Genomic DNA, 13114 nt, shown 5'->3' on the forward strand with positions numbered 1-13114 from the left:
CCTGAAGGTCCATGAGAGAAAAAACTAGTGACAGAGACTCCAGCAGGATCCCGGCAAAGAAAGACAAGATATTAGCTATTGCTGCTGAACCTATCATGTTGCCATTTTCATGGGCACAAAGCCCGTAACTTCCCAGAACACTGGGACTCAACATTTGAAAGAAACGTGATAAGGTGCAAACACATTTCATTTTTAAATGTCAGACATCTTTTATTACTTAACTCGGTGATTTCAACTTCTGCCAACTGGCAGCTTCTCTCAAACCAGGACGATGATGGCAAACCCAAGTGGCTACTGGAATAGTGCCATTACAGAGATAGCTTTTCAGAGAAAGCTGTAAGCTGCTATATTTCCCCCATGCCAAAGTGTTCTCTCTGCCTTTTCATCTTGAGTATGTGTGTCAGCAAGCAGCTCTCCTGCTGAGCCAGTAAACCAGGGGGTGACAGTAAAGGGAAGCCAATGTGATGGGTGGTGGGATCGGTAGAAAGGGCAGGAAATTCCTCTATTGAGGATGAACGTAAAGTGTGGTAAAGAAGATTTACCCCATTGGCAACTCAAGTATCAAAAAAGCTGGAAATTTTTCACCCTGTAAACCCCGTGATCCTGAGAAAGGAGGAACATTTGCAACTCCCATTGGTTTCAAGCATAGATCAGTGGGAGTTGCAGATACTCAGCTGTATAGATAAATTCCACAGAACTATAAGATTTCATTTTATTCTACACATTCTTTCACATATAGTGCCACTCCCACACCAGCACAACCTGTTCTGTCCTCCTGATATATTTTGTACCCTGGTATTACTGTGTCCCATTGATTATCCTCATTCCACCAAGTTTCTGCGATGCCTATTATATCAATATCCTCCTTTAATATGAGGCACCCTAGTTCACCCATCTTATTATTTAGACTTCTAGCATTGGTATACGTTGGTAAAATTCATAATAAAGGGCTAGAAGTTACTTTAATACTTTAATGGTTACTAAAAAGAAGATACTAAATTGAAGATATCCTGTTTTTTCATTCCGTTTTTTCCCCCCTCAATGAATTGTTTCTCATCCACTTCAGAACTGATTGGAAAACAGAAAATATTTTTAAAGAAAATTTTCACTAAAAATATATTTTAACAACGTTTTGTTTTGACGGAAATTTTTGGATCACCTCTGTAGGATAGAGTAGGAGACAAAGGCACCTTTGTAGCCCTACAACAATGTTTCTCTGGTACAGAACCTTTCCTCATTGACTTCAGTGGTGAAGGAAGGGGGCCTATTGAGATCCTTTTTTAAAATGGTCCTCATGCTGGGTTGACAGAACTGATCATCACTGCTTGTCCATGGAACTAGCATAGCATAGGGAGAGGCAGTACAATCATACCGGCCCTGCCAATGTGCCTCAGTCTTGACCTGACAAGGGGGAGGTGGAATTCAGTCACATGCCTGCTGCTGAGATGGCCAACAATCAGAGCCGACTATCAGGATGGATTTTCTAAGGCAGCGTGAAAATAGACAATGGATCATGACAGTGGACCCTAAGGCATGAACTGAGACCACAAACTCATTCAACATGAGCTGCCAACCAGCTGCCTGATTGCGAGGGATTTTCTGAAATCCGCTGGTCGGAGCAATATTCAGAATGGTGGCCTACAGCTGAAAAGCCACAATCAAGTACCAATCCTGAGCCCTCCAGCTCCCCCTTGATTCACGCACTTCCAAATACTATTTTGTGTTTGGATCATTTCTTCTCGCTTTCCACATCCCACTAGGTAGGTGAGTTCCTGCTATCTCAGCAATACCTGTATTTATTGGGGAACATTCGCTCACAGTCCTTGCACTCATAGACCTGCCCGTCTAACCCTTCCTGCTTGATCTCCTCGTTCAGTGTCTCGTACAGCGAATTGACGGAGTTGCAGGCATATTTCTTGTGCCGCCGCAGGTCCAGCTTTGACTGGAAGAGTTCATCGCAGTCCTCACAACGAAACGTGTGCTCTTCTAAAAACAGGAAGACAAAATAGTTCAATGTCAGCATTAGAAAGTCCCAAATAATTTCAATTCTTTTGAGCAACTATCTCGCCTGTCAATAGAATGGCATACATTGCACATAATCTGAACATAGCCTGTTTGCATGCTGCAGGTACAGAATGCACATCCATCAACTGGGCTGGTGCAGTTAATATCAAGCATAAATGGCGTCATTACAAACGTCAAACAACCTGGAGACCATGACTTTCAGAATGCTCTTTGCTGCCGAAAGGTGCCTTGACCAGCAGCAGCTTGAACTCCCCTGTCTACTTTTTGTCCTCAGCTCAGCTGATACCAACAGGAGTTACTGGATTTACACAGTGTTGGGTTTTGGGTGTCTTTTATTTGTGCAATTAAATGTTTTTAAAAATACAAATAACTTTGTGGCTGTTTCCTCCAATGGGCCTGCCAAGAGGCAGGAAGGAATGCTTTGCAAACCAGAAGGATTCTTGTCTCAAATAAACCTGTAAAAAGATGATAATTATATTTCTGCTAGGAAAAGCTCCTCTGCTTTAAGCCAAAGTGGAGAACACACTTTTCAAGGGATTCCCTTTCTCCCAGTCCTCTAAGCTGGTTATGTAGCAGCCACAGTGCACTGTGAAGCAGGAGGAGTTCGAAACCAGAGCACCGTGCAGTGAAGAAAAAAGGAGCCAAATTCTTTGTTTAAAAAAAAAAGATCTAATGCACATAATAAATTATTGTAGTCAAGGTCAAACAAATTAAAAAGAGGGCAGCTATTATTAAGTTTACAAGGCAGCATCCTGACTATAGTGCCAAGTCAAACAATCAGCGCAGAGCTGTAAATTTTCCAGGAGAACGACTTCTGTGAGGGAGTTGGGACAATCCGTGGTTTCTCCACCCAGCAGTCAGCTTGAAACAGAAGCTTTTGAATGACCATTTAGTCTCTTTATGCTGGATTCCCTCCCTCCTCTTTCTCACTCCTCACTCTATTTCTGAAAGTCTTCTTTGCAATTCAAGTTTCATTCTCGCACTTCAAGAGCTTTGCTGCAAATTTAAAGCCTGTCGCAAGACTCGTTAACTCAAAAGACATAATAAAATATTATTTTTAAAAGGATAGAGCTGATAGTGAATTTCGTGATCTTGGCTAATATTGTTAGCGTCTGTGGTATAAGAAAGGAGATGAGCAGGTGAAAGATGGGAAGCATTCCTATACCTTCCTTCCCCTGTCTCTATGAGTCTCTGTCTGCCCGGCACTGGTGTTTCTAAGATGTGTAACAAACATTTTATCTGATATCCTTGCTATAACGTACACATGCTAATCGGCACAAACTTTTGCACAAAATATCAGCATCCCCATGTCTTTGTTTTACAAGGCCCAAAAGTGTGTTTGGTGTAAATCAGGAGGACCACCTCTGGAGTCAATAAAGTTACACCAACATAAGTGAAGTCACAATCAGATCCAGGGTCTTTTAGTGCTTCCTTGTTTGTGATTCAAATATTAATCCTCCTCTCTAATTTTCAATACTGCCTAGTGCTATGTAATGAAACTAAACAATATCAGTCATAAATAATAATTACCACTCACAGCACTTTGTACATCAAATAATGTTAAGATATTAACTAAACAACTTGTTCTCACAGCACCTCTGCGAGGGAGGTCAGTAGTGCCATTCCCATTGGACACAGGAGGAAAATGAAACACTGAGAAGTGAAGTGACTTGCTGAAGATGAGACGAATGGATGATGTGAGGTGGGCACACAAAGAGAAGCAAATTAACATTTTCTAAAATGAAATTTTTATTCAAACATTTTTTATCCAATTTTGAAAAAAGGGGCAAAATTGGTGAAAATTTCACTTTTTCCCCTCCCTTTTCAAGTAGCTTAGATGGATAATAGAATATGGATCTGATTCTTCTGCGACTGTTGACATCAATGGCCAAAGTGCTCTTAGCCTCAGTGGAAGCTGGATTGGGCCCAGGGGCGGCTCTAGATATTTTGCCGCCCCAAGCACGGAGGGCCCGCTGGTCCCGTGGCCTGCGGGAGGTCCACCGAAGCCGCGGGATCAGTGGACTCTCCGTAGGCAAGCCGTCGAAGGCACCCTGCCTGCCGCCCTAGCGTCGACCAGCAGAGCGGCCCCCGCCGCTTGCCGCCCCAGGCACGCGCTTGGAGCGCTGGTGCCTGGAGCTGCCCCTGATTGGGCCCCTTTTTCTAGTTTTAGGGGAAGAAACTATGTTTATTAGAGATCTTGAGAACTGAGCCAATATGTAAGTGACATGTTTTGAGTCACCGGGGAGGGAGAGCTGTAAACAGAAGCAAGAGAAGCTACCCAGATGTCATAGAAGGTTGACAAGGCAGTGGAAGCTGCAGCACTCGTGTTTATTCTATCATCAAGAAATTGTTTCTTATAAAATAAAATCATGAATGGACCGAGTTATCAAATTACATTGTCACATTTGATGTGCTGTGATGGAATGATGTGATACAAGGAGTGTCCAGGCTAAATTTAAGACACCATCCACACACAGCCATTGGCTAAATTATGCCTCTTCTGGGACAGAGCTGAACTGGGCGGCAGGATTGGTGCACTACCTGAACAGCCTTTCCTTATCCTTGTCCCAGGCATAATGCATCCGGGGATGCTGGAACAGCCAGATGGGACTGTTGTTATAATATTGCAAGGAGAAGCCTGCACACCTTGTTTTGCAGCAAACAAATAGTTACAAACATTAGCGAGTTCAGCTCACGGAGACCCTTGTGTATTGCTACAGGGAGAGAAACTGCAACACAGATAAAGGCTAGTCTCAGCATCTTGTAGGAGTGGATGCCAAGTCACAGAGGAAGCTCAGAACTAAACTCAGATCTCCTGACTCCCAGAGCTGTGCCTTTGTCACTACATCATCCCTCTACCTCCAGTTTATGGTATTTGGGTTCATTAAGGGTTTTTTCCCCCTTTAAGCACAATACATAAAAACAGTGCCCTTCAAAAACAGGTTCCTACTTCAATATCTTAGCAAAAAGAAAAAGAAAAATCCAACAACAACAAATTGCTGCCAGTGCTCAATGTCTTGTTTGTCAAATCTGTGGTTATATGCGTCTATCTTAAGTTCCATCAGTAACACTCAGGACAAAGCAGGAATGTAACAGAAAAATAAATCAGTGCCTAATAGCTTTCAGAGAAACCAAGGGGAACACAATTATGTGGCATCTACATGCTAATCTACCAGACTCAAGTCTCAAAGGAGTTCAAGAGCCCTACTCAAAATTCCTGCAGTGATAAGGGGTCTACTGCATTCGGCTGGGGTTTGGATAAAAGATTTTTATGATAATTATCTTTGTGTGGAACATTTTTGCATTTTCTTTCTTGTGCAATTCAGAGTTTAAACGGGGGGGAGGGAGGGAGTGGGACAGGGGGAGGAAATCATTACCGAAGGTGAAAAAGTATTAAAAAGACAAATATTGGATGTTGGGCTATTACAATTTGAAAGCAATTAGCTGGCTAAAGCATGACACGTTATTGGGAGGATGCAGATAAATGTTATATAATGACAACAACGGCGTATTATAGGGAACAAGGTGTTTTTGCTTGTTCAAATAAATGTCAATTAAAACCAAAAATGAAATCTCTGATGCAAAACAGATCATCCTACATTAAACAAAACAGCTTTGAGTTTTCTTCCTGATTTTGTGCCCCTCCCTACTTTTTTTTTATTACCACAAATGATCAAGGCTATATTTAGTTTTTATGACATTACTTTGAGGAAGAAACTACTCACATCTCTGTCTTGCTCTCAAAAACAGCATTAGTAGTTCTGAGAGAACACTGCAAAAAATTATTCAGAAACATGAACCTGAATACGTCCGTTAATTTGTATCATTTGTGTTTGGACTCTTTTTTCATTCATTTTTTCAGACTGCCCTTTGCAAAAGAGGTTTTTGGTAGAACCACTCAATAAAACAGCAAATATCAAACAAATATTGCAGAATATTCACAGAAAGTGGAGTTTACATTTATAATCCTAAATATTTTCATTAGAATTCTGAAATGAGGAGTTAAATTAATATACTCGTTAGGGAACAAAACCCAGCATGTGACCAGAATGTCCAACCAAAATACCTTAAGTTTTCAAATATTGATTAGGTAAAGCAGTAGGCAAATAGCTCATGGGCAACCCACAGGATGAAATAGGTTTGTATAAATCAGACATCAAATTATAATGAACAAGTTTGCACCAATCATGAACCATTCTCACAGTCAATAACAGAAAAGACTAACTAAATTCAGCTGATTGTTCACTGGAGATCATTCACCCTCCCTCTCATATTAGTCTTTAACTTTCGTCGTCACCAAATTAGAGCCAAACTCAGAAGCACATTAAAATATATTAGTTCTTAGCACATCAACAGTGACTTTTGTTTGGGAAGCACAGAGCCCTTTACATTTGCTTAGCTTTAGTTTCACATGTGAGTTACAAAGGATTTTTTTAAAGAGGTGGGTTGTGTTCTTTTTTGATTCTTTAAAGGAGGCTTACAAGATTATATTTTCAAATTAGTTGTCTGTGGTTTAGGTTTTTACTTTAGCAATACCAGAAATAGCATGTCTGGTCTCCCATTTTTGCAGGGTGACCACTTCCATAACTTCCTTCCAGCCCTTGTATTGTGAGTTCTGTCACTTTAAATGAAAGGAGGAGGGATATTGAATCTTTAATGAACACATCCTCTTACCAAAATGTTGATTTCTGTGTTAAATAAGTATTAATAAAACAAAACAACACATAGGAACTTAGGAACTGTCAGACTGGGTCAGACCAAAGGCCCATCTGGCCAGGTATCCTGTCTCTGACCATGGCCTAGCACCAGCGACTTCAGAAAAAGAATTCTGATATTCTTGCCACCTACATAAATAGCCAGGTTTTAAAAATTCTTCTAAAACCAAAGCCCAAGTTGTAAACAGTCTATTTCCCTTCCCCTTTCAAAAACTTCTCCATATCACTAGTTTTCCAATAGTCAGAGTATTCCCCTGGAGATAAGACCTCTATTTCTAATGAAATACAAGCAGAAACCCCTCTTCCCTCTCCCTTTGATCTGGAAAAATCATTTCAGTCCATCTTTAAACATCATAAAAAGGGGAAGACGGCGGGGGGGGGGAGGGGCGGGAGTGGAGGGAGGAGAAAGGACATAAGCTCAGTTTTTTCCCTTTGCAAGTTACCTTTAATTGCACATAGCAAGTGTATGGCATAGTCAGAAACAGAACCCAGGAATCCTGACTCACATTTCCTTGCAGTATCTATTATGAAACACTCATTCCTCCGTGAAAGCATAATGGCTCTTTAGATGTCCTGTGTGGTTACTGAACTTTAATAATTAGTATCAATGTATTTAGGGGGAAATGATTATGCTAATGTAAGAGCGAGATAAAAATGCTTAGCCCGTAGCTCTGCTCAATTCACAATGCCTCTAAGCAACATGCTCACCCGTTTGTGCCAGGCACTTGACCTGTCATTTCAATATGCTGCCAAGACACACACACACTGCTGGGCAACGTAGCAATGAAGATGTTAACTTTATTTGTGATCAATTCATGCAGCTTGTCACTCTAACTGTTCAGCTGAATGTCAGTTGATGATGTGGAGCCATCCATAGTTGGGGATTGGTCCTGCTTTGAGCAGAGAGTTGGACTAGATGACCTGCTAAGGTCCCTTCCAATCCTGAGATTCTATGATTCTACGATATTATAACAGCACAATGGCTGTTCTAACTTTGCCTTGGTCACATTTGCCATGTGAGCTGAAGACACAGCATGGTTTGCAAGTCTCATAATGGTTTGGCTCAGTTTTACTGCAAACCAACCACCACGATCACCCTGGGAATTAATGAGATGCCCCCTATAGTATTCAAAACCACAAAATTCCTTAACACTATATATTAGTGTAGCTGGGGCTGTGTTTAAGTTAAAAAAAAGGTTTTGCTCAGACTTCACTGACTAAGACAACCAACCTAGCCAGTGAGAAAAGGTATCACTATAAAACCTCCGAACGGGCTGCAGTTACATAAGAGAACAGGCAACAGTGCAGGCTTCATTTCTTACAGGATGTGCTTTTGTTAGCACCTGTGTGCACCTCACAACTGGGGGTATCCAGTAATAAGGGCCTCACCTTCCAGACTAGGTGGCATGTTCCCAAGAGAATAGGCACCTTCCTTCATATACACCAGCAGTTCTTCTCCTGGCTCAATTTCTTTAATAACTTTATAATAGACCTGGGGATAGGAAAACAAAAAGGAGACAGACACGTTAAATATGCAAAGCAACATTTTATAATTTTATGCAATAACTCAAATGATTCTGGCTAAGAGGGGAGGCTGTCACTCGATTTGTTTGATAATTGCTACTGAGAGCTCTTTCTCTGCCTTTATTTATACTCTACGTGTGTCAGAGTTTCATGCGGTTTGAATGATAAAGTAGTATTTACAGTAAGAGCCTCTCTTATCCAGATTACACAAAAAACTTCCTCCCCCTCCCCCACCCCCCCAAGGTTACTGAACTGATATTTGTTATTGTAAATGGGAAATAACATTGACAGAGAACTAGTCTTGGTCCCTGCCTGTCAAAGTCAGAATCAGGCTGGTGCTCAGAGGTTCAATTCTTCAGCTGATCTAAATGAGCGGAGCTCCACGGACATCAATGGAGCTACACTAATTGACACTGACTGACTACTTGTCTCTTCACAAATCCCTGATGCCATTTCTGTCCCTATTCAAAATATTGTCAGCCAAACTTGGTACTCTATAGGCCAAACATTTTGGAATTTGGTGAGTACAATACTGCACCTCTTAGAGATCGGTCTTGCTGCACTGAAGCACCATCAGGGGAACTCAGATGGCAGCCACTCAAGGGCACAGCCCACAAACAGTCCTATGCACCACTTAAGCCTCCACTTAAACTGCATAGCGCAGGGCTCAAATGGTCTGAAAGAACTTATGGAGATCTCCTGCACTGGCGTGAGCTTTGACCACTTGTGTATAAGGCATAAACCTGAACAGAACCCTAGGGATACATTTATTCGAGAGGAATAGCAGTTGTTTTATTTATACAAGATGAACGTTCATTGAATCCAAGAGACAAAAGACGACAATGCTGCAAGCAATACGTGTGCCTCAACACATGGCAGGTACTATTTATTACGTACACGACGTCGTGTGCACTATTATTTATTATGCACTATCCAAAAGTGCGTTAGAGCCTTTACAGGACAAATAAGAAAAGCAGGATCCCAATAAGCTGACAGTCTATGGCCCTCCTTCTGCAAATCATTACATCTGGGCAGACACCTGCACCCATGCAGATTCCCCGTCAGTTTCACGCAATAACTGAGAGTAACAAACAACGAGGTGAGGAAGGGCGAAGGTTACAGTAATGAGATCACATCGTTACTTTTGGTATGCGCGCCTGAGGTTCCTTTACATTTATTTATTAATTGTATTTTACACACACACACACACACACACACACACTTCTTGTGGGCAACACAGGAAAGAGTTTTTAGGAGCAAGTTGACAGAGGGAGGGTGGAGCCCCAATAATCAAAGTTTGGGGGTCACCTAACAAAAGCCACAGCAAAGAATAAAGCACAGAAAGGGGAGTGTTAGAAGGAACCTAATGGTGGGGGTTGAGCTGGTGTTGCTGGCAAAGCCGAAAGGGAATATGCCAGGAGAAAAGGTTCAAGAAGTTCTGAACCTTGGATGTGTGGCCAAGAAGGTTTCCAATTTTCCAAAGAGTTTGCTGGACTTTGCCCTATTCTAATAGCAATACCCTGGGAATTCAATGGATATTAGCTATTAACCTTAAAAGTCAATTGCAAGGTTTTGTTAGCACTGGGCAATCCTTTTAGTGAGGGTGAATAAATACCATGATGTTTTACATAAGAGGCTCATAAGAATTTTCTTTTTTCAAGTTAATCAATGATAAGTCTCCTTCCCCCACCTCCCATGCAATTTCCTTCCCTGAGTATAAGCTAGATTTTATTCGGCACTTTCATAGTTCACTGATTTAGTAACAATAACTCAATCTCTGCCAATCCACCGTTTCAGTAGGAAACCAACATACAGAATTCCTATAAGTCTAATGGTGTGTACTGATCAATATCCCAAGGATGAATATTTATTCACAAAATATTTCTCCATACAGACACTGCGATACACAAGAACGGCCAAATTCCCAGAAGTTCTGAGCATCTGCAACCCTAGCTGTATTCAGTGAGAACTCTACCTCATGTGAGTTGGGCCTTAATTGTTTCAAGATCTGATCATGCCAAAACTTACATAAATTACTATTTTTACTCCCATAAGGAGTCTCACTGAGTTCAGTGGGGTAAAATTGAATATGGTTACTCATCTGATTTTTTTCCCCAGAATGAATCCTTAGTGAGATCAAAAAATCTTAGGTACATAAATTAATTAATATTCCATATTACAGATGAACACAAAAGATGTTGTAAAACCAACGAGGCATCCTTGTGGCACCTTAGAGGCTAACAAATTTATTTAGGCATAAGCTTTCATGGGATATAACCCACTTCATCAGATGCATGGAGTGGAAAATACAGTAGGCAGGTATAAATATACAGCACATGAAAATATGGGAGTTGCCTTACCAAGTGTGTGTGTGGGGGGGGCGGGGGGGGTCAGTGCTAATGAGGCCAATTCAGTTAGGGTGGATGTGGCCCATTCCCATGCATCTGATGAAGTGGGTTCTAGCCCACGAAAGCTTATGCCCAAATAAATTTGTTAGTTTCTAAGGTGCCACAAGGACTCCTCATTGATTTTACTGATACAGGCTAACACAGCTACCCCTCTGAAACAGACATGGTTGTTTACCATATGCCAGTAAACTATCTCAAGTACTAGATTATTTATTAATAACATTTATAGTTTAGGAGTTTATGCAGCGGTGTGATCCTGGGAGTAATTACATTTAGGGGGAAATAATATCTTGCTTATCTCTTGTCTGTTGTTCCTCTTTTCTGTTTGCTTGTTATTTTAATTTGATACAATCTAAGAACTGCATTGAAATATAACCATGTTACATTACACATTCAGGACCTGGTTCTCCTGAAGCAAAACAAGTTTTGTCTGAGGAAAGAATTGGCCCAATATGTCAGCATCACATATCAACTTACACTATGATTCATATTTTGTATCCTGTTAAAGAAAGAGAACAAACTGTAAAAATGTATTTACTAAGTACATAACTTTTAGTTTATCATTACTAGGGCTGTTGATTAATCGCAGTTAACTGGTGATTAATTTTAAAAAATCACTATTAAAAAAATTAATCGCGATTAATCACACTGTTAAACAACAGAATACCAATTGAAATTTATTAAATATTTTTGGGTGTTTCTCTACATTTTCAAATACATTGATTTCTATTACAACACAGAAAACAAAGTGTACAGTGCTCACTTTACATTATTTTTTATTACAAATATTTTCACTGTAAAAAATGATAAACAAAAGAAATAGTGTGGCTGGTAGGACTGAGTGGACTTGTAAGCTTTGAAGTGTTACGTTGTTTTATTTTTGAATGCAGTTTTTTTTTGTAGATAATTCTACATTTGTAAGTTCAACTTTCATGATAAAGAGATTGCACGATAATATTTGTATTAGGTGAATTGAAAAATACTATTCTTTTGTTTTTTATAGTGCAAATATTTGAAATAAAAATATAAAGTGAGCACTGTACCCTTTGTATTCTGTGTTGTAGTTGAAATCAATATATTTGAAAATTTAGAAAACATCCAAAAATATTTAAATAAATGGTACTCTATTATTGTTTAACAGTGCGATTAATCACGATTAATTGTTTTAAACGCGTGATTAATCACAATTAATTTTTTTAGTCACTTGTCAGCCCTAATCATTACTATTCAGTAAGATATCCTCACACATTATCTGCCGTAATAAGTAGCATTCAGGAAGATAGCTTCGATTCAATACATTTTGATTATTCAATTAACATTACGTATGTCTTTGTTGAAAAATATATCTGGCTGGTCTAAACACAAGTGAGAAAGAGAAGACAATTACTTTTCTTATTTTTAGTGACTTTAACAGCACTGATTTTCTTCAAACACCACACCTAGTAGTTTAGTTGGGGGGGGGGGGGTCATTATTATGCCTTCCAAGTTGTTCCATTAGGGGGCAGGCTTTACCAACTAAAATAGCAGCTTGTAAATAAATACCAAAAGCTACAGGCTCTCTCTTCACCCCTGCTTTGCACTGCAACTCTCACTGCTTTTCATTTAACAGTTGTTTTAAGGCCATCTCGTCCAAACCTCCTTCTACCAATTTAGGACTATGCAGACCAAATATGCAGGAAACATCTACCATCAACCAAACTTGGAAAGAAAAGACCTAAGTACTGCTTGACATACATGATTACCTTAAACATTATGATCAGTTTCAAGACACTAAGCATATGAAAACAAGGAACTGAATGAAAACAAAAGTGCCAACAAGAACATGAAAAGAAAAAAAGAGTCCAGTATAGGCAAGAAGTTAAAGAAGAAATAAGAAATTAAACGTCTAACCTGTTTTCTCTGAGTAAGGTGCGTCAATTCAGAGACTTGAGTTAAGTTTAAAGCTTTCCAATAAGGTACCCCAGTATCAGTGGAGCTGGTGACAAAAGCCATCCTCTATACTTAAAAGAGAGGCAGCTGGTATTTCAGGCCTTGTGACAGCTCATGCTCTGAAGGACCATCCTGGGTACTGCATCATCATTCTGTGCATCTCTCTTACAGAGGGATTTCTTTAGTGATCCTTTCTCGATTATCTAAACTCAAGTCTGAGACACTCCCCCTAATCTTATCAGTGAGGACTGTTCTCTCTGGAGACCCTCCCTACATTATGCATGTAATAGAGACTACAACATTGCTGCAAATCAAAGGAAAAGGAAGTTTGGGTTATACAGCCAGCAGTCTAAGTTTCAAACAGGCAGAGGATTTTATTTTCACAGCTCTTTCTTCATTAAAAGGCCTGAGATTAAAAAAACGTTATTTGAATTGCAAGACAAATCCCGATTACGGAGATCAACTAATACAGAATAAATCAGGGGCAGGCAAAAATAAAAAACAATTTCCATT

General features: G+C 40.0%; 1 protein-coding gene across 3 annotated transcripts in view; it reads right to left on the reverse strand.

The window, feature by feature from the left end:
* The window catches only part of PRDM16 (PR/SET domain 16), a 440301-nt gene that overhangs the window by 37090 nt on the left and 390097 nt on the right, over positions 1-13114 (reverse strand). For all 3 annotated transcript variants that reach the window (XM_044996543.1, XM_044996542.1, XM_044996544.1), the window contains exons 5-6: positions 8130-8232; positions 1791-1986 (exon numbers count right to left, since the gene is read on the reverse strand). In XM_044996543.1, coding sequence (XP_044852478.1) covers positions 1791-1986; positions 8130-8232 — 299 coding nt within the window. The remainder of the gene's footprint in view (positions 1-1790; positions 1987-8129; positions 8233-13114) is intronic.

Source organism: Mauremys mutica, chromosome 21 (genome assembly GCF_020497125.1).
Source record: "Mauremys mutica isolate MM-2020 ecotype Southern chromosome 21, ASM2049712v1, whole genome shotgun sequence".
Classification (NCBI taxonomy): domain Eukaryota; kingdom Metazoa; phylum Chordata; order Testudines; family Geoemydidae; genus Mauremys; species Mauremys mutica.